The sequence below is a fragment of the Hypanus sabinus genome, chromosome 21 (genome assembly GCF_030144855.1).
Source record: "Hypanus sabinus isolate sHypSab1 chromosome 21, sHypSab1.hap1, whole genome shotgun sequence".
Lineage (NCBI taxonomy): Eukaryota > Metazoa > Chordata > Chondrichthyes > Myliobatiformes > Dasyatidae > Hypanus > Hypanus sabinus.
The window spans coordinates 61,626,505-61,649,107 of NC_082726.1; the positions used below are offsets into that span (position 1 = coordinate 61,626,505).

The following is a 22,603-nucleotide window of genomic DNA, read 5'->3' on the forward strand; positions in this document are numbered from 1 at the left end:
AATCTTCAGTGAAATTCCATCACAAAATGTCACTGAAGTTTCACAATTCTCTTCAAAGACAACTACAATACACTATGATATTAAAATAAATTACCTGTTACCATTTCATCAAAGTGTGACTTGGCATCTGGGTGTCTGAGCAAAGATTTTGGTGTGAAGATGATCAACTGAAAATAAAAGACCATACGTAGTAAACAGGCAGGTGCAGCAAGAGATTAGGAAGGTAATAATATGTTAGGCTACATGCAGGGTGTCCAAAATGCAAAAGGAAGCTTTGCTATGATCACATGGCTTTGGTAAGAATCCATATGGTGCAGTGTATATGGAGTTTTGGTCTTCATACCCAAAGGATATATTTCCTAGGTGTACTGTCTGTAAATTGATTCCTAAGCTGAGGAGATACCCTAAGATAAGGCTGTCCCGTATCTGCCAGAGTTTAGAAAACTGGGAGATGATTTCATTGAGATATACCAAGTTAGTAAAGCCATTTACACAAATGCCGAGAAGCTGTTTCTTGTAGGTAGAGGATCTAGAAGGGACCACAGTCTCGAGATAAGATCCAAGATACAAATTTACTTGTATCATGCACATTAGAATGTACAGTGAAGTGCACTGATAGCATTAATAATGAACACATCAAGGGTGTGCTGAAGGCAGCCCACAAATGTCACCACACATTCCAGTGTCAACAATACCCAGTAGAATACAAGCACAAAACAAGCCCCATTGCACACTCACACCTGTGGACATATACAGTCCTCTAAATGCATCTTAAAGACCAAGAAGAACAAATTCTTGACTAAAAGACTGAGGAGTTGCTGCAATTTTTAATCTCAGACAGCTGAATACATTCAGGGTTAGAAAATGACAAGATTACAGCAGAACATCAGACAGCATGTGAAGAGGCAGAGCTAGTCATGAACATTTTGAATAGTGGAGCAGAACTGAAGAGCCAAATAACCCAATCCTGCTTGTACACTGTGTTTCTAAAAATAACCCGAACTAGAAGATAATCTGGTTTATAAAAAATCATAACTTACAGAATGCCAGTGCATGCAATTACATCAGGTTGTGGGCTGATCGAAACTTTTAAAAATTCTTTAAACAATTCGCAACAGAATTGACTGATAAGAGTTTTTATACCGGTTTCCTAAATGGTAGTAGGATCTGTCTTCTCAGCACATGGAAGTAGCTTGCTGGTGTGGAGCAGTTTACTACAATCCAATTGCAATCGAACAGCTGCTTTACTTCAAACTCTTCTGTATAACCCTGAAGAAAAATTTAAAAGAATTTATGCACCACTCACATTGAAAATGTCTCAATGTTTTCCAGAAATATTTAACAAATTTATTTACACCATACCTAATCTTTGAACATTGACAAAAATATCCATGTTGTTGCTATATTTAAGAAAAAAATATTCTAGCTGTAGTATATCAGTGTTATTTCACCAACAATATAGGAACATCCAGATGCAAGATTTTAACCCAAAACATTCTGACAATTCCTTTCCACAATTGATCCAACAGATGCTGCTCAACATTCTAGCACACTGTTTTGCTGTAAGCAGAGCTTACCCTCGCTGAATTGGAAAATCAGGACAGTGTTCTCATACAGTTAAATATTATCACAATATTGTGTGTTTTTTTAAAAAAATAAATTGCCTTTTGATATTTGTTTTGTCAATTACTCATCCTTTAGAACTTAAAGATGGAATTTTTGAATTAAGTTAATATTACTTCCATACAAAATCAAATTAGACCAATTTAACCCAGAAAGCATCAACCTTTGTCAGTTCAGATACTGGATCTCCAACGTTAAATGTAACTCTCTTTTCATAGGTGCTACCTGAACAGCCTTGTTTCCAGCTCTTGATTTTACACAAAAGTAACCTGAATTATGCCCGATTCAGATTGGGCTTTAAATAATTATGTTAAAATGCAAATAACACTTTTGCATATTCCTACTTTTTTTTTTAAAAAAGAAGAAACACCAAGTTACATCTATTATATCTTCCAGAGATATTGTTACAGTGCAGCATGGTCATGGTACATAACTCACAGGATATACATCAGAATCTTCATTGCTCATTTGCAAGAAACGTTCTGGTCTGGCTGAAGAGTGTTCTGGACCCTGGAAAATATAATTGGAAAGTTTAATTATTGCTGTAATGGGAACCCAACAGATACTGTCTGGTGTACAGTTTGAATTGGGTAAATTCTCAAAACAGAACTTGGTGTTGGACACAATATTTTTGACAACAGATCACAATTTTCCAAGACCTTCCAACAGAAGGAAATACATTATTACTATAAAATGAATACTGTTGAATAAGAGCGAGGTCCCATAACATAAACTATTTATTCATCTCCATAGATGCTACCTGACCTACTGAGTGCCTCCAGCAATTTGTGTGTATGTGTTGCTCAATATTTCCAGCATCTGCAGAATCTCTTAGTCTCTAGGACATGAGGTTTAACTTCAAAAGTAATATAGAGGTGAAACCCTAAATGAGTCCTAAAAGAAATCCTGAAGATAATCTTAGAAAGATCACACTGATCAAGATTGGGAAAACCTAGGAGAAAAAAAGATTGACACACAAAAATGCTAGAGGAACTCAGAAAAAATGCAGGTCAGGCAGCATTTATGGAGGGGAGTAAACAGCTGTTGTTTTTGGCCAAGACCCTTCATCAGGACTAGAAAAGGAGGAAGAAGCCATTCTTAATCCTGGGGGATTGAGGATTTTAAGAAGGAATTAGGAAAGAACAAGAACAGGAATGGTGTCTCATGAATGGATATAATTCATACTATGTATTGATCTGTTGTCAGCATATGCACTGTTGTCTACGCATGAGGACTGTATTCGCTCTCGCTCTTGCTGCAACGTGACTACACCAGTTAAAGCATCATCTAACGTGCGTGCTTTTATTTAGTCGATATGTAGTTGTGCACAGAGATAACAAATTGGTACAAACCTAAACGTCAGAAAATATCATCAACTGCACTGACAATTACAGTGAGTGTTAAATAGCACGAGAAGCCCGTAAGAAAAATGAAAGACGCTCTGCATTTAAAGTAAAAATAAGATGGTGATGGCTCTAGTTTGGAAAGTTGATGAATTTGATAGTGCTAATGAAGGCTGGGACTCATACTGAGAGAGTGGAACTATATTGTAAAGTGAGTAACGTGGAGAAGCAAAACAAAGTTTGTACACTTTTTAGCTTAATGGGTGCAAGGACATATAGTCTCTTCTGCAATCTAGTAACTTCTGTAAAACCAGCAAGAAAGATGTTTGATGACATTCTTACAATTTTACAAAATTATTGAGCCCTAAACTGCTGGTAATAGCTGAGAGATTTAGATTTTACAAAAGGAACCAGTCAAAAGATGAAAGCATTTCAGAATACATTGCAGAACTGTGCAAACATCCAAGTACTGTGACTTTAGATATAGACATTCTGATGCATTAAGAGACAGGTTTGTATGTGATGCGGCTTACATAGTCAAAGCACAAAAATGAAGATACTGTCTGAAAGAGACCTAACCTTAGAATAGGCATTGACCATTGCAATATCGTTAGAGATTGAAGTGAAGGATGCAGCAGAACTACAGAAAAGGAGATTAAAAAGTGAAATGCACAAAATGCCCCTGAAAGGTGCAAAAAGCCAAAAATGGTACCGACGTGGCAAATCCTCCCATGAGGCAAATGACTGTTGGCTCAAAGAAAAAGTCTGCAGAAAGTGTCACAGACAAGGTCACATAGAGAGAACATGCAAGGCAGACAAAAAGCATAAAGTGAAAAGTCTCAAAATACAAAACTAAGCAAATGCATAAAGTTACCAAATGTAAAACAGAATCAGACAACAGAATGTCTGAACAAAGGTGAGCTGTCAGGCCTACAAGTGCAGACCACAAAATCATCTGGGTCACTATAGAGTTGCCCAGTGTAAAACTGAAAATGGAGCTGGATACAGGGTCAGCTTTGTCCATAAGTCCAGAGGCTGACTATAACAGACTGTTTTCTAATATACTACTAGAGAAGACCTCAGTGATGCTAAAGACTTACTCAGGTGAAAAAATGTCTCCCAAAACAAACTTAAAATAATTGTGTCATATGGAGACCAAACACAACAGGAAGGGCATTCCAGTGATGACTGATACCCAGTTACAGCATTGGCACTGTTCCTAGGAGCCCACTCTTATGACATGGAGTTCAAGAGTACCAAACAACACAGCAAAGCTGATGGCTTGTCACATCTTCCACTACTTGCAACAGAAGAAAGTCTCAATACTGTGATACAAATTACAAAAGGAAATGAATGACCCAACATTGTCAAAGGTCTATGAAATCACCATGCAAAGGTGGCCAGCTCATGGTAACCTTCTGTTTTCAGAGTCCTCAGTGAGACAAGACCAACTGTCAATATGTCAACAAACGCTTGATGTGTGGATCTGAGCATCCTGAGCAGCTGCATCATTGCCTGGTTCGGGAATTGCAACATCTCAGATTGCAAGACTCTGCAGCGGATAGTGAGGTCAGCTGAGAAGATCATTAGGGTCTCTCTTCCCGCCATTACAGACACTTACATTACATGCTGCACCTGCAAAGCTAACAGCATTGTGAAGTAACCCACACACCCCCTCATACAAACTCTTCTCTCTTCTGCCATCTGGCAAAAGGTACCGAAGCAGTAGGGCTCTCATGACCAGACTGTGCAACAGTTTCTTCCCCCAAGCCATCAGACACCTCAATACCCAGAGTCTAGACAGACATCTACATCATTTATTATTATATTGAAATTTATCCTCTACTGTGCTTACTGTTTTGTTTATTTTATTAATTATTGTATAGCCCTGCACTGTTTTGTGCACTTAATGTAGTCCTGTGTAGGTCTGTAGTCTAGTGTAGTTTTGTGTTGTTTCATGTAGCACCAGGGTCCTGAAGGAACGTTGTTTCCTTCTTACTGTGTACTGTACCAGCAGTTTATGGTTGAAATGACAATAAAAAGCAACTTGACTTGCGTTATGGCTTCCTCTGCACACCAGAGTGTTAGAAAATCTGCATGAAGGACACCTGGGTACAGGCAGGAGAAGAGCGTCACCCAGAGCTTTACGTGGTGGCCTGGAATTTAAAAAAAAACAGATGGATGACTTGATGAAAAGCTGCTCAGGATGCCAAAGCTCAAAATGCACCCCAGAGGGATTTTTGGGTTTAGGTCATTTACTTTTAGCAAATGGCTTTGGCTACCAGTCTTCTGTTCCTTGATAATGTATTGTGGATTCAGCTTGGGACAATACATAGAAACATAGAAAACCTACAGCACAAGACAGGCCTTTCGGCCCACAAAGCTGTGCTGAACATGTCCTTACCTTAGAACTATCTAGACTTACCCATAGCCCTCTATTTTTCTAAGCTCCATGTATCCAAAATCTTAAAATACCCATTTGTTTTTGCTTCCCCCACCGCCGCCAGCAGCCCATTCCATGCACTCACCACTCTCTGCGTAAAAAACTTACCCCTGCCATCTCCTCTGTACCTAATACATTCCTAAAAGCTGTGGATCCCAGTCCAGACGCTGCTGGAGTCTGTGGGAGAGATCCAAATCAGAAGGTGTGAAGTTTGTATGTAGTTTCAAAAGAAAGCATTGTCTATACTTTGTAAATATGGAATTGTCCTTTGAGTTTAGTAGATAAATATCGAGCCCCATGTTGGGCCAGCAGACCTCTCCACTGAAAGCATCTCCATATGATGCCTGCTGTATCTTGTTTTGTCGAATAAAGCTGCTTTGTATCTACCAGTAATTCTTTCTGACGATTTCATTCATGCAACTACTTTTGGTGTCAGCTGTGGGATGCCTTCGTGACCCATTGGGTGGCCAGCAATCTTAGCTGTCTAAGAGGGTGAGTATTTTTAAATATTAGCACTCACACTTGAATCTGTTCAGGTTGGTGGCACATGGAAACACGAGGTATCACGGACGCGAAGAGCTGAACTGGTAGATATAAAAGTAGAGTGTGCATGTGCGTTTATGTAAGTGAGGAAACTTGGTAAGACAGAACCACCAGTTGCGAAGGGTGGTTACGACGGTTTGAGATGCCGGAGTGAGGGTGTGTATTCACGTTCGGACAGCTGCATTTTAGTGTACACGTTTTGCAAGTGTAATGCAAAGGAATACAGCAGGCATCACGAGTTCAGATGCTCAAAAGTGGCAAATTGAGGAGCACATACTCCGGTTTTAAGTATGTGCAGTTTAACTGGTACCTGTCTTTTATATTTTGTGTAGTGTGGTAATTAGTGTGAAGATATTTCAGGGAGAGGTTTTACCCAGATATGTCTGTTGGGATGGCATCTACTGAGATCAAGCAATGTCAGGACGAGAACCCGGATGATTCAAGCTAGCCCTTGACCTTGATTACGACCATTCATAAGCCCTTCACCCTCGGGGAGAAACAGAGCATTTTGTCTGAGTTGCCCTCACTTAAAGTCGCATGTGGGAATTCGGAATTCTGGTGTAAGCTTGAGGAAATGGTTGAAATTCACCAGAAGCACCCAAAAGATATACACGTGTTGGTAAAAGCGAAGCACCCAAGGAATATGTGGGACAGTATGGGCCAGGTGATTCGGGATGGTACTTGGGCAACTACTGGGAGTGCCAGCAATGAAGAAAGATATCACTCTTTTAAAGGGGAAATGAGGCAGCGACTGGGGGAGGCGAGGGTAACTGGGGAGCGATTATGGCAGTGACTCAGAGCTGATGAGACAGCTATGGATTACGCAGAATGTAAATATCGAGTGTATGAGGAGTATTCCAGGGAGGGACGACCAAGTCTTCTTGAAAATGATGAAGGAAGGCCTGAGCTCAGCCCACCACAAAGTTTTAGATTTAGGCATAACGATGGGATCGACCATCTCTGCGATAGTTTCGCGGGCCAGTGAGATAGACCGGAGAAAATGCAAGAAGCAGTGGCCATGCCTCTGGCACAGAGACTGGCCCTGTGGCTCAGAAGGAAAGGGAAGGGAAGAGACGGAAGTAGTGTTAGGGAACTCTAAAGTTAGGGGTTCAGACAAGCGATTCTGTGGACGCAGGAAAGAAACTCGGATGGTAGTTTGCTCCCAGGTGCCAGGGTCCAGGATGTTTCAGATTGTGTCCAAGATATCCTGCGGTGGGAGAGAGAATAGCCAGAGGTCGTGGTACATATTGGTACCAATGACATTGGTAGGAAAAGGGAAGAGATCCTGAAAAAAAAAACTACAGGGAGTTAGGAAGGAAGTTGAGAAACAGGACCGCAAAGGTAGTAATCTCAGGATTACTGCCTGTGCCACGCAACAGTGAGAATAGGAACAGGAGGAAGTGGAGGATAAATACGTGGCTGAGGGATTGGAGCAGGGGGCAGGGATTCAGATTTCTGGATCACTGGGACCTCTTTTGGGACAGATGTGACCTGTACTAAAAGGACGGGTTGCACTTGAATCCCAGGGGAACCAATATCCTGGTGGGGAGGTATGCTAAGGCTACTGGGGAGAGTTTAAACTAGAAATGTTGGAGGGTGGGAACCGAACTGAAGAGACTGGAGAAGAGGAGGTTAGCTCACAAATAGAGAAAGCTTGTAGACAGGGTGAGAGGGAGGATAGGCAGGTGATAGAGAAGGGATGTGCTCAGACCGAAGGTTTGAGATGTGTCTATTTTAACGCAAGTAGTGTTGTGAACAAAGCGGATGAGCTTCGAGTGTGGATCAGTACTTGGAGATAATATGTGGTGGCTATTACACAGACTTGGATGGCTCAGGGACAGGATTGGTTACTTCATGCGCCGGGTTTTAGATGTTTCAGAAAGGACAGGGAGGGAGACAAAAGAGGTGGGGGCGTGGCACTGTTGATCAGAGATAGTGTCACAGCTGCAGAAAAGGTGGACGTCATGGAGGGATTGTCTATGAAATCTCTGTGGGTGGAGGTTAGGAACAAGAAGGGGTCAATAACTTTACTGGGTTCTTTTTATAGGCTGCCTAATAGTAACAGGGATATCAAGAAGCAGATAGGGAAACAGATCCTTGACAGGTGTAATTAATAACAGAGTTGTCGTGATGGGAGATTTTAATTTCCCAAATATTGACTGGCATCTCCCTAGAGCAAGGGGTTTAGATGGGATGGAGTTTGTTAGGTGTGTTCAGGAAGGCTCCTTGACACAATATGTAGATAAGCCTACAAGAGGAGAGGCTATATTTGATTTGGTATTGGGAAATAAACCTGGTCAGGTGTCAGATCTCTCAGTGGGAGAGCATTTTGGAGATAGTGATCACAATTCTATCTTCTTTAACATAGCATTGGAGAGAGATAGGAATAGACAAGTTAGAAAAATGTTTAATTGGAGTAAGGGGGATTATTGGGCTCTCAAGCAGGAAATTGGAAGCTTAAATTGGAAACAGATGTTCTCAGGGAAAAGTACAGAAGAAATGTGGCAAATATACAGGGGATATTTGTTTAGAGCTCTGTATAGGTATGTTCCAATGAGACAGGGAAGTTATAGTAGGGGACAGGAACTGTGAAGTACAAAGGCTGTAATACATCTAGTCAAGAAAAGTAGGTTCAGAGAGCTAGGTAATGTTACAGATCTTGAAGATTATAAGGCTACTAGGAAGGAGCTTAAGAAGGAAATTAGGAGAGTCAGAAGGGGCCATGAGAAGGCCTTGGTGGGCAGAATTAAGGAAAACCCCAAGGCACTAGACAAGTATGTAAAGAGAAAGAGGACAAGACATGAAAGAATAGGACCTATCAAGTGTGACAGTGAGAAAGTGTTTTTGGAACTGGAGGAAATAGCAGAGGTACTTAATGAATACTTTAGCGATTGTAGTGATGACTTGCAGCAGACTAAAAAGCTTGAGCATGTAGATATTAAGAAAGAGCATGAGCTGGAGCTTTTGGAAAACATCAAGTCACATAAGTCGCCAGGACCAGACGAAATGTACCCGAGGCTACTGTGGGAGGCGAGGGAGGAGATCGCCGAGTCTCTGGCGATGATCTTTGCATCATCAATGGAGATGGGAGAGGTTCTCAAGGATTGAAGGCTTGTGGATGTTATTCCTTTATTCAAGAAAGGGAGTAGAGATAGCCCAGGAAATTATAGGCCAGTGAGTCTTACCTCAGTGATGGAGAAGATCCTGAGAGGCAGGATTTATGAACATTTGGAGAGGTATAATATGATTAGGAATAGTCAGCATGACTTTGTAAAGGGTAGGTCGTGCCTTACAAGCCTGATTGAAGTTTTTGAGGATGTAACTCAACACATTGATGAAGGAAGAGCAGTAGATGCAGTGTTAATGGATTTCAGCAAGGCATTTGATAAGGTACCCCATGCAAGGTTTATTGAGAAAGTAAGGAGAAATGGGATTCAAGGGGACATTGCTTTATGGATCCAGAATTGGCTTGCCCACAGAAAGCAAAGAGTGGTTGTAGACAGGTCATATTCTTCATGGAGGTTGATCACCAGTGGAGTGCCTCAAGGATCTGTTCTTGGACCCTTACTCTTCGTGATTTTTATAAATGATCCGGATGAGGAAGTGGAGGGAGGGGTTAGTAAGTTTGCTGACGACACAAAGGTTGGAGGTGTTGCAGATAGTATGGAGGGCTGTTAGAGGTTATAGCCGGTCATTGATAGGATGCAAAACTGGGCTGAGTAGTGGCAGATGGAGTTCAACCTAGATAAGTGTGAAGTGATTCAATTTGGTACGTCAAATATGATGGTAAAATATAGTATTAATGGTAAGACTCTTGGCAGTGTAGAGGCTCAGAGGGATCTTGGGGTCTGAGTCCACAGGACACTCAAAGCAGCTGCACAAGTTGACTCTGTGGTTAAGAAGGCGTATGGTGTATTGGCCTTCATCAACCGTGGAATTGAATTTAGGAGCTGAGGTAATGTTGCAGCTATATAGGATCCTGGTCAGACCCCACTTGGAGTACTATGTTCAGTTCTGGTCACCTCACTACAGGAAGGATGTGAAAGTGTGCAGAGGAGATTTACAAGGATGTTGCCTGGATTGGGGAGCGTGCCTTATGAGAATAGGTTGAGTGATCTCAGCTTTTTCTCCTTGGAGCAAAAGAGGATGAGGGGTGACCTGATAGAGGTGTACAAGATGATGAGAGGTACTGATTGTGTGGATAGTCAGAGGCTTTTTCCCCAGGGCTGAAATGGTTGCCACAAGAGGACACAGGTTTAAAGTGCTGGGGAGTAGGTACAGAGGAGATGTCGGGGTAAGTTTTTTTTACTCAGAGAGTGGTGAGTGTGTGGAATGGGCTGCCAGCAATGGTGGTGGAGGCAGATACGATAGGGTCTTTTAAGAGGCTTTTAGATAGGTACATAGAGCTTAGTAAAATAGAGGGCTATAGGTAAGCCTAATACTTTCTTAGGCAGGGACGTGTTTGGCATAACTTCATGGGCCAAAGGGCCTGTATTGTGCTGTAGGTATTCTATGTTTCTAAATCGTAAAGTGGCGATCGTGGATGCAACTGTTGTGATGTCCCATAGAATTTGTCTTGCTTGCTGGCAGCCAGGGCACGAAGCGAGGAATTGCTGGAATAGACACGGGAGGGTAAAGAAGTTGATATGCTGCAGGTGCAGTCTATAGAGACATGGTTGGGGGCAGTGTCCCAAAAAGAGGAAAGACAAACAGTTGAACATCACAGCAGACACACAATCTCTCACCCCATTGGAGCCCAGTCTGACCAATCTGTCTGCCGATCAAATCGTAGAGCTAGTAAAGACGGCTCCTAGGTCAGAAAAAGATGTGGCGGCGGGCCCCACTGCTAGTGCTGGTGACCCACAGATGTACACAGCAGCATTGTTAGGGGAATGACTATGCAATATATTAGTGGACACAGGGGCATCGGTATCGATAACAGACCTACTGTTGCCAACAACCAGACAAGGTATTTATAGTAGGGGTGTAGGAGGGAAAACAGTGAAGGCAGAAAGAAGTGAGTCGCAAATACTCAAAATCGTGAGAGTGCAGTTTCCAGTGCATTTCTGGGTACGTCCAAATAACGAGGGCATCATCCTTGGAATAAACATCCTAAGGGAAGCAGGAGCCATTCTTGATTCAGGAGAGGGAGAAATAATATGGACAATTCAGGGGCAGCGAACATGTGCAACCAACAGAATACACAACCTGGCTAGCATAGTCACAGCTGCCCCGATCGTTAGAGTCTGGAGCCAGCTGTTCCAAACAGTGTAGACTAGACGCAAGCAAAATTGTGGTGGAGTAAAGATAAATCCAGTTAAAATAGAGGAGGGTCTGTATAAACCCCATGAACAGTACCTTATTAAAACTGACATACTGGCGCTGTTCAGAGTAAAGTGAAGGAACTAAAACGCCTGGGGATACTCACAGACTGCGGCACCTACTAACTCAGCTATATGGCTAGTAAAGAAGCCGAGTGGATCACATCCATTAATAATAGACTATATCGCCCTTAAGATCATGCTGAGGTTGCATTCCATTGTGGCAGGCCCTGCAACGATCCTGAATGGCATGTCTCCAGAACATAAAAGTTTTTCCAATCCCTCCGAGGGCAGACTTTACTGTGAATAAGGCAGCAGAGGAACAAGAGGCAATTGAAATTGCAAGTGTGCAGGAAGAAATGACAGAAGCCAGCTTAGTAAAATTATATGAAAGAGGTGGAGGCAGAAGAGAAGGAGAAGTGGCGAAGAAAGGAAGGACCAGATAGGAGCTGGACACATGGGGAGGAAGGAGTGGTGGCACCACCATGTATTAGGCAGATAGTTCTGAAATTATATCATGGGGTGATGCATCAAGGGAGGCAGAACATATTCACAGCCCTCCAGCAGGACTGGTGGTGGCCAGGGATGGGTGGGGATGTTGAGAAAATCTGCCGCCGTTGTATTATTTGTGCCCAGCATAATCCTGGTAAGAGCAGAAATCTACAGCTGGCAGATCAACCACAGCCAAAGGGACACTGGGAAATTATACGGATGAACTTCACTGGGCCTCTACCCAAAAGCAGGGGGAATGCTACTGTCAAGTAATTATGGATCACTTCACTGGGTGGGTAGAGGCTTTCCCAAGAAGAGACTGCACTGCCAGCACTGCTGAACAGATTCTCATTCAGGAATTCCTCCCAAGATGGGGAACCGCAGTTCAGGCGGACTCAGATCAGGAAGCACATTTCACAGGGGAAGTGATGAAGGAAATGTTCTGACTGTTAGGGATTCGACAACAGTTCCAAGTACCCGACCACTCACAAGTTCAGGAATGGTAGAAAGGATCAACCAAACAATTAACAACACCTTAGGCAAAACTATAGCTGAGACGGGAAAGACATGGGTTGATGTATTACCAGAATCCTGATGAGATTACGAGCAACACCAAACTGCACAATGGGTTTCATAGGGTGAGCAATGCGACTCCCTTATAGGGTAATTATGGGTTGTGTGAGCCTGCAGCTTACAGGGATAGAATGACACCTTATGTGAAAGACATCTGTAACCAACTTAAAGTGTTGAAGGAGAGATCAAAACAACAGCAGCGCATTGTTGATCAGAGAGAGCCGGAGGGAAAGAAGATAGTCCATCCACAGCCCGGCGACAAAGTCATGGTGAGTGTGCTGTCAGAAAGGCCAGGGTTTGCCCCCAGATGGTACTCAACCAATGATACTTGTGTCTGTATGCAGACACGGCGAGGCAGCCAGTGGAAACACTAGACTCAGGTTAAAGCATACGACTCACCCTCTTGTTGCTCCCACAGACAGAGCAGGGGATCAAGTCTGCCCAGTAACTATATAATTACAGAGAACCTAAGAGAGGAACACTAGCAGGCCATACCAGACCTGACCACAGCTGCTAAAAACATACCTGGAGGAAACGCAAAGGCAGAAGACCCTGAAGAGCGAGGCAGAAGACACAAAGAGCACGATGGAAAACCATGAATAGCATGCTAAAGTGTGATGATGATGGTACTCACATGAGAACAGATAAGAGTTGAACAATAATAGTCAGAAATAGCAGCTAATGTACAGAAAGGTCTGACATTGTTTTTATTTACACAATATTATTGGGTGTTGCTGAATGGACATGGGTAAGGTATTTTTGTACTTACTCAAACTATATTTGTCAAATTAAGACCATAGCAGTTGTGTGGTCTTGAAGGATACGAGAGGAAAAGTTGTATTTAAAGGGCAAAAAGGATGGGAGACAAGGAACAAGGGGTAAGAGAGCGAGTTTTTGAGCAGGTTAACACAAGCTTTGTTTTAAGGGCCAAAGCTGAGGAAGTTGAGAATATGTGAGCAATGGGGATGAGAGAGAGGCTCCAATATAACATCTAAAATATTTAAGCTATCTATTGGCTTTCCAGAACAAACTTGTAAGTAATATTTCATAAACATGATCCTAAACAGGGACAGATTTTGTCTTCAGAAAAATAAGCAGACAATTTTATTCTTTTTCCACATTATCACCACTTATCCTGGGTCCAGCTCCTTTCAGGGAACACTTTGGAATGAAACTGAAAAGTTGCCGATACAAGAATTACAAATAGCTCAATTCATAAGTTCAAGGAAAGGCTAACCTTTAACAGGTCTATTTCTGTATTCTAGAACAGGTGAGCTGAATTGTGAAATAAACACAATAAACAATACAACATATGCAAAATACTGGCAGAACTCAGCAGGTCAGGCAGCATGTATGGATAGGAATAGATTCTGATGAAGGGTTAACAGAAAGAATAAACAGTGCTGATGAAGGGTCTCGGCCTGAAATATCGACTCTTTACTCCTTTCCACAGATGCTTCCTGAACTGCTGGGTTCCTCCAGTATTTTGTGTGTGTTGCTCTGGATTTCCAGCATCTGTAGAATCTCTTGTGTCAATGAACAGCTTTCCACTCCACTAAATTTGTTTCCATACTCGTGTTTCTTTCACAGCTGCTCCTGGGATTCTGCTAGAGACCATATAAGTGGCACAATATTTTGCAGGATGGAAAAAAAACACCTTAAATAAAAACATTATAACAGCATTCACATTGTACATTACTACAACATTTTAAAATTCACTATGGTCCCTCAGCAAACATACTCATAGAAGTTTGAAATGACATCCAAACATTACAAAATTAATTTCAACAACTAAGAACACACTTTAATGATTATTAAAATTTGAGAAAAAGAGTCTTTTTCTGGTTCAAGGTTTTTGGAAAATCTTAAAGTATTCAAAAATGTCTTTAGCTGGTGTACTTTACTATCTTTCCTAATGTAAATCAGCAGAAATTTTCAACAGTATTTTCTAAATCTGTACTCATTTTAGATTAATCAAAAATATTATATCATTATTTCATTAGAATTTCAGTCAAGCTAATTATACTTTCAATATTAATTTAAAAGATTTCAGCAATCAATGCAAATTAGAGCTAAATACACAAACCCGCTTTGCTTTGGCTTCATTAATAAATTAATAGTCAAGATTTTTAAGTAGCTTTGAAATCACTGCAATCGAACAGTAACAGACATATTTCCACTAAATATCATATTTCAAATGGAAAAAAATTCAGGAATTAAACATTATAAAATAAAAGTGCCCATGTACTTATATAACAAAGATTGTGTGGGGCCCTGAGGTTGCAATGGTTGGCATTGTAAAAACTGTTCATGAAGACCAAGGAGCAGGGCTCAAGGTAAACCAGATGCCATATTTCTCTGGCTTCACATTCTCATACTTGCTCACGTTGGTGGTCAAACAACAACCATTAGAATATAAATGATTTTTAAAAAACGCACCACCAGGCTCAAGGAAAGTTTCTATCCTGTTATTCCTGAGGAGGAATTTCTTTAACCAGGAAGTGGTGAACCTGTGGAATTTATTGCTACAGATGGCCGTGGAGGGCATGTCATTGGGTATACTTAAAGTGGAGGTTGATAGGGTCTTGATTAATAAGGGTGTCAAAAGTTATGAGAAGGTGGGAAAATGGGGTTGAGAGGGATAATAAATCAGCCATGATGGAATGGCAGAACATACTGGATGGACTGATTGGCCTAATTATGCTCCTATGTCTTATTATTATAAATATAAATATTTTAGGATCTGCTAAGATTTACATGTCTATTATTTAAGGGGTAGTGAGAAACTTTTTGATATGGATTAATATTTTTTTAAAGAGTGCACATTTTTAAAGATTAGCTATTTATGTTGTGACAGGCAGCAGTTTATTAGATGTAGATTGTTAAAAATGTTCCACACATCAAGTATTAATAGGCACTTCCAACTTAGTGCAGATGTCCAAAATTCATTGAGGTTCTGAGAGGCGAAAACTTGGAATTGAAAGTAGAACTGTCAATTCCAGGTAAGTGTAGGGTCATTGGCAGCTGTTCAATCCCCATGTTCCAGCACAAAGCTGGATTTGAAGCTCCTTTCCGGGGAACACGCTGAGACGGTAGCGCGATATTAATACGCAGCAGCCTCTCTGGACTCTGGATTGGGGATTGCCAAACATTATTTGGATTTTCTGGTGTAGTCGGTTTTGTCATATGCTTTTGTGATATTCTGGAGGAACGTTGTCTCATTTTTTAACTGCATTGCATTTGTGGTTTCTAAATGACAATAAACTGAATCTGAAAGACAGATTTGAATAAAAACCACCAATAAGTGTTGACACTTTTACCACCTTTACTCATTAATACAGATGTTTAGTATATGTAAATCATCCTTACCATCCCCTCCATTCCGTGGGGTAGTAGGAGCACAATTCCATTATTTCTGACCCATTTTGCTTGGCCTGAGCTCACAAACTGATCCAGAATGCACTGTGCAGTGTTGCCAAAATCACCAAATTGAGCCTCCCAACAGACTAAAGCGTTCGGACTTGCCATTGCAAACCCAAGCTCAAAGCCTAGATTTAGAAAATAAGTACAAATCAATTCAAGTACAATGCACATTTATAACTTCTCAAAGGTTATAACAAGTTTTCAAATCACTATCTATAATAGTTTCCTTTTTGTTGCTGGGTCTAAATCCTTGAACTCCACACCCAACACACTGGGAGTGCCTTCAGTAGATCACCTGCAGCAGCTCATCGTCACTTCCTCAAGAGCAATTAAGGGTAAATGATAAATGATGTCTTGCTAGTGACACACTGATCCCAAAAATTAATTTAAAAAAAACCAAGATAATAAAGGTTGCTTTATTAAATCTGAGGGCACACACTGTATGCTATTATAACCTATAGTTTTTCTGTATTGCGCTGTACTGCTGCTGCTAAACAACAGATTTCATGATCTATGCTAGTAATATTTAATCTGGCTCTGATTCTGATTATTCTGTAGTGTATCTGCACAGCAATGAAACAAATATGCAGCATTCATTCTTTGGCATGAAACAATTATCAGAACATCCAGAAACGTTTATTTGTGAGGTAACACAGCTTCACAAATGCAAATACTAAACCACAGCAGAATCCCTTGAAAGTTGAAATAATTGCAAATCTTCAAATCATTTTTCAAAAAGCGCAAACAATGGTAAAATTTCTTGATTCTACAAGCATCTTTCTTCCAGCAACAAAATCTTACCATATGGAGCGCAATAGTTTTAATTTTCAAAAACAAATTTTAAAAATCTGCTTATTTAAAAAAAAGCAACTACAAAATCAGATACATTTAATAAGTACAGCAATGAAGACCATTCAGACATCTTGTCTAACTTCCGTACCCGTTTCTCATATCCTGCAAATTTTCTTCCTTCAAGTACAGATCCAATTTCTTGTGAAAACCATGATAAAATCTATCTTCCTTTGTTACCTAGATATCATGTGGAAAGATTTCGCTCCACGTCACCTTTGGTTCTTTTGACAATCACTTTAAGTCTAGGCACTTTGGTTTTTAATCTTCTAAGTTTGTTCACTTTTGTGTCTAGACCCCTCATTATTTTTAATACTTCTCTGAATCTTTCTGTAGTGGAGAACAATCCAAGTTTTTTTTTCAGCTCCCTTTAACAAGTTCCTTGGAATATTTCTTGCATGCTGAACAAGCTCTCCACTCCCTACCTCAAGTTCTGCCACCAACATTCAACACTAATCGTGCATTGTCCATTGTCTTAGAAAGGTTCGAAGGTCCTCTTATGTATGCTCAAGATCCAATGACTTATTAAAGCATTCACTGAAACTGCCTGCCAACAAAAATAATGCATTTCCACTCTCTCTCTTATATTGAAACTACTCGAGAAATATACCATTCATACAGAATTACCATTTCAATCTTCTTGTCACTTTTGCACTTTGATCAATTTCATCCAACCATTCCTTCAGCCAGTACAAAACCCCTTAATGTCCACTTCTTCGTTTTTAATTTTGTACCTTCAGTATTTGAAACTGTCTTAAGTACATCTACTTCCAGCTCAATATAGGAATGAGGCAAGCTCTGATCTCCATTTCAACAATGATTATTTACCACAAATGCTTTCCAGTATTTTATCTATGGTGCCACTGCCCGTTTTATTCCACGGGCTTCAAACTTGCTGACAAACCTTTTATGAGGCACCTGGGACCTGTTGGGTGCTCATACACTACAATCAATATTACCACCACTATCAATGCTGCTTCCTAATTTAAAAACTAAGGATGGTTAAACTTCCATTAATTAATTCACACTATTCAAATGATTTAGTTACTGTTTCCAAAAATTTGCCATCATAAAGGTTAAACTCTGGGGGTTGGCAGCTGAATTTATTCATCCTTCTCGAACGGGAGTTTAATAAATCATGTTCACATCTCAGTTTACCACGTTGCATTACCCTGTTCTGATCCAGTACTTTTCAATGTAATGCTTGTATTACTTTAATAAAATTCTCACACTGAGATATGACATTAAACTTGACTGCTATCCATTAACATTTCTGTGCTGGCTAGGAATTTTTCTTCCTCCTCAAAAAAGTTTGTTTTCGGAAAACACCTTTGATTTCCACTACAGCTTAAACAATGCCAGTGGCAACTTTAAGGTATGCCTGCTTGTCAATACAAATATCTAATCAGCCAAACGTGGCAGCAACTCAATGCCTAAAAGCATGCAGACATGATCAAGAAGTTCAGTTATTGTTCAGGTCAAATTCTATGTGACTTTGACCATGGAGTAAGTGTTGATGCCAGAAAGGGTGATTTGAGCATCTCAGACACTGCTGATATCCTTGGATTTTTTTTTTACATACAAGTCTTTAGAGTTTACAGAGAATGGTGCAAGAAGCAAAAAAAAACATCCAGCGAATGGTGGTTCAATGGGTGAAAACACCTTGTTAATGGGAGAGATCAGAGGAGAATGGCGAGACAGGTTCAAGCCGACAGGATGGCAACAACAACTCAAATAACAGTGTATTATAATGTTGGTGTGTAGAAGAGCATATCTGAATACACACACATCAAACCTTGCAGTGGTTGGGCTACAGCAGCAGAAGACCACCCTGGATTCCACTCTTGTACCTAAAGAAGTCGCCACAGAGTGTACATCTCTAAGCAAAACTGGTCATGGGTTAAGGGTGAAAGGTGAAAAGTTTAAGATAAACATGAGGGGGAAACTTCTTCACTCAGAGAGTCGTGCGAATATGGAACAAGCTGCCATCACAAGTGGTGCATGCAAGCTCGCTTTCAATGTTTAAGAGAAGCTTGGATATGTACATGGATGGAAGGGATATGGAGGCCTATGGACCCAGCGCAGGTCAATGGGAAAAGGCAGTTCAAATGGTTTGGCATGGAGTAGATGAGATGAAGGGCCTGCTTCTGTGCTGTACTTTTCTATGACTCCACGACTCTGTAACCAAAGTTTGCAATACTTCCAATTAGTCTAGATCTCAAGCTTCTAAAGGCTTGAGTTGTAAGGTTTCTGATCCAAGAAAGAAATTATATGCGTAATAGCGGCCAAGAGTAATGAAACAATTAGAGTTAAAAGGCAGATTTGCATTTGCCTTTTAGAAATCTGGATGCAAGTACAGGTAATTGACAGATTGTGATCCATATTAAAATTTTTTAATCTCATGGGTGGATTTGTTCTCCAAAATTCAAAACTAGACCAAATTAAATTCCCTTCAGAAAGGTTGAGTATGGATGGTCTTTCATTGTGATAAACTCTCCAAAATTTGTCAAAAATAATAATCTTTTGAATCAGTAGTTTTTTTTTGGACTGCCTCAATGAAAACGGGTGACAGCTTTGGCTCTGGTAGGAGACAAAATAAATACCAAGAAGTGATGGTTACATTGGAAACTTGTGCAGGTTACAACCACACATTCTGATAAAACTGCTGGAAAAACAGGGTAAATATTACTATTGAATAACCTAAAGCAAGAACTGGTCAGTTCTGATATCGAGTCCAGAAGTCCATACCCTGATAGAAGATGGTGCTGTTAATCGAGATTCTGTTGAACCTCACTGGAATAGTGCAGGAGACCACAGACAAAAAGGTCAGAGTGAAAGTGGGATGCTCGTAGTCATGCCAATGGGCTAAGTGAAAGGTTTCTACAAAGCAGAACCAAATGTGCTTCTGGGGCCACCAATGTAGAGAAGACTTGTATATTTAATATTTTAGTAATATTATACTTATATTGTTTGATTATGCATTCTTTGTTGTTTACATAATTCATTACTTGTAAGGATGACAAGGAACTTTTCCAAAATCTTAAGACTCTGTTAACAAGATTAGAAGATTATGTGTTAGCTGTGAGGAGGATGCTAAGAGGATGCAGGGTGACTTGGATAGGTTAGGTGAGTGGGCAAATTCATGGCAGATGCAATTTAATGTGGATAAATGTGAGGTTATCCACTTTGGTTGCAAGAACAGGAAAACAGCTTATTATCTGAATTTAAAGAGCAATCACGAGGAAATCTGCAGATGCTGGAAATTCAAACAACAACACACACAAAATGCTGGTGGAACACAACAGGCCAGGCAGCATCTATAGTGAGAAGCACTGTTGACGTTTCGGGCTGAGACCTGACGAAGGGTCTCGGCCCGAAACATCAACAGCGCTTCACTATAGATGCTGCCTGGCCTGCTGTGTTCCACCAGCATTTTGTGTGTGTTATTATCTGAATGGTGGCCGATTAGGAAAAGGGGAGGTGCAACGAGCCCTGGGTGTCACTGTACACCAGTCATTGAAGATGGGCATGCAGGTACAGCAAGCGGTGAAAAAGGCAAATGGTATGTTGGCATTCATAGCAAAAGGATTTGAGTACAGGAGCAGGGAGGTTCTACTGCAGTTGTACAAGGCCTTGGTGAGACCGCACCTAGAGTATTGTGTGCAGTTTTGGTCCCCTAATCTGAGGAAAGACATTCTTGCCATAGAGGGAGTACAAAGAAAGCTCACCAGATTGATTCCTGGGATGGCAGGACTTTCATATGAAGAAAGAATGGATTGACTAGGCTTATACTCACCGGAATTTAGAAGATTGAGGGGGGATCTTATTGAAACATATAAAATTCTAAAGGGATTGGACAGGCTAGATGCAGGAAGATTGTTTCCGATGTTGGGGAAGTCCAGAACGAGGGGTCACAGTTTAAGGATAAAGAGGAAGCCTTTGAGGACCGAGATGAGGAAAAACTTCTTCACACAGAGAGTGGTGAATCTGTGGAATTCTCTGCCACAGGAAACAGTTGAGGCCGGTTCATTGGCTATATTTAAGAGGAAGTTAGATATGGTCCTTGTGGCTAAAGGGATCGGGGGTATGGAGAGAAAGCAGGTACAGGGTTCTGAGTTGGATGATCAGCCATGATCATACTGAATGGCGGTGCAGGCTCAAAGGGCCGAATGGCCTACTCCTGCACCTATTTTCTATGTTTCTATGACTTAAAAGCACGACACAAGTGTGAATTCTTTAAACCAAGCATCGCTTACTGCAGTCACACCATTGATGCACAAGCATTACACAAGAGTGCTGAGAAAATTCAAGTAGTGGTGAATGCTCTGTGGCTAAAGGACATGTCACAGTGCTAGTTCTTTTTAGGATTTGTCAATTATTATAACTGGTTCCTGTCCAATCTGGTTATTGTGCTCCACCCCTTGAACTCATTATTCGAGATCAGGAAGAAATGGCAATGGACAAAGTAGTGTGAAGTGGTTTTCCAAAAGACAAGGGAAATGGTGACATTAGACTCCTTACTCACACATTCTGATCCATATTGTCCAGTGAAGCTTGTCTCTGATGCCTCACTTTATGGTGTAGGTGCAGTCATGTCACATGTTATGAGTGATGGAAGTGAACACACTATAGCTTTTGCATGACATTCCCTTATGTGGAAAATTACACACAGACTGACAGAGAGACCTTGAGTCTGGTTTGGAGCGTAAAATGCTTTAACTAAGAACATGGCCTAGAAGAAAAGCGCACCTTCAGGGTTTCGTGGTTTTGTGGCCCTGTGGATAGGCTGCTTCTAAGCCAATGCTACCGACTGAAGCATCGTGAAACAAAAATGGAACGTTGGGAACAGCAGATCAGCTGTCATAGGCTCTGTACTCAGTGAATTGCGCTCTCTCTCATTGATGAGGGAGGGATTGTTGCTAATTTTCCAGGTGGAGAGCTTGGGGAAAAGTGGCCTGACGCTTTTAACACTGTAAAACAGCAAGTTGTTTTGTTGTGTCTCACCTCTTCACTGTGAAAGGAGTCAGCTCTTTTTCCCTTTATTAAGGAGAGCCAGCCAGCCGTGGTACGTCGAATTGTCAGGTGAATAATTAGTTTATGTTGTACTGTAGGTTTTATTAGAGGCTTGGTGGGTGGAGGATGCAGATAGTTTTTTGTTGAAGTGGCTGGAGGCAGGGAGGGTCATTGCTTTGCTGCTGCTTGTGCGTGAGAAGGAGGGAGTATTGGGGCTTTGGTGTTCTAGCGTTTTAATTGTCACTCATTCTTTAGGGCACTCTTCTATTTTCTGTGTAGAACAATTTCAGGATGTATATTGCATACATTTCTCTGATATTAAATGGAACTATTAAATCTGTTGAAATTAGTACTTATATGGGACAGAGTTTACCAATGTTACTGATCATCAACCACTAGTGTCCATTTTCAGTCTTCAGAAGGGTGTTGCACTAACAGCAGCAGCACAAGTTCAGGGCTCTTTCTTGGAGGACAAATTTACAAGATTGAATTCAAGAGGATAACAAATCATTGTAATGCTGATTAATTACCCCATTTACCTTTGGAAAAGGAAATAACTGAAAAGTTTAGAAAAGAGAAAACTCTTCTTGTAGTATGTATTCTCCTTAATGCAAATGGATTCTCCTATTACAGCAGAGATGACCCAAAGAGAAACTAGAAAATACCCCACACTGTCTCGGGTCTATAAGGCCATCCAAAATGGCTGAAACGTGTAGTAGAAATCCCAGTTACCCCACTTTTACCAATGCCGGGAAAAACTTGCCCTTGATGGAGGTTGCCTTATGTGGGGATGGAAAGTTGTTTTACCATTCAAGCTGAGAGCTGAAGTGCTGAAGGTGCTACACACCAGTCAGCTAGCCGTGTTCAAAATGAAAGCATTGGCTTAAAGCTTTGTCTAGTGTCCTGAGATAGATCAGCAGATCCAGCAGCTTGTCATACACTGTCGGGATGCCAACACATCCAAAAGAAAGGTTTTCTGT

General features: G+C 41.0%; 1 protein-coding gene across 4 annotated transcripts in view; it reads right to left on the bottom strand.

The window, feature by feature from the left end:
• Nucleotides 1–22,603, bottom strand: part of ogdhl (oxoglutarate dehydrogenase L) — a 101,930-nt gene that overhangs the window by 14,377 nt on the left and 64,950 nt on the right. For 3 of the 4 annotated variants that reach the window (XM_059946700.1, XM_059946701.1, XM_059946702.1), the window contains exons 17-21: nucleotides 15,708–15,886; nucleotides 5,518–5,586; nucleotides 2,062–2,133; nucleotides 1,144–1,269; nucleotides 95–167 (exon numbers count right to left, since the gene is read on the bottom strand). In XM_059946700.1, the coding sequence (XP_059802683.1) occupies nucleotides 95–167; nucleotides 1,144–1,269; nucleotides 2,062–2,133; nucleotides 5,518–5,586; nucleotides 15,708–15,886 (519 nt within the window). The remainder of the gene's footprint in view (nucleotides 1–94; nucleotides 168–1,143; nucleotides 1,270–2,061; nucleotides 2,134–5,517; nucleotides 5,587–15,707; nucleotides 15,887–22,603) is intronic. The other variant, XM_059946703.1, reaches the window with a different exon arrangement.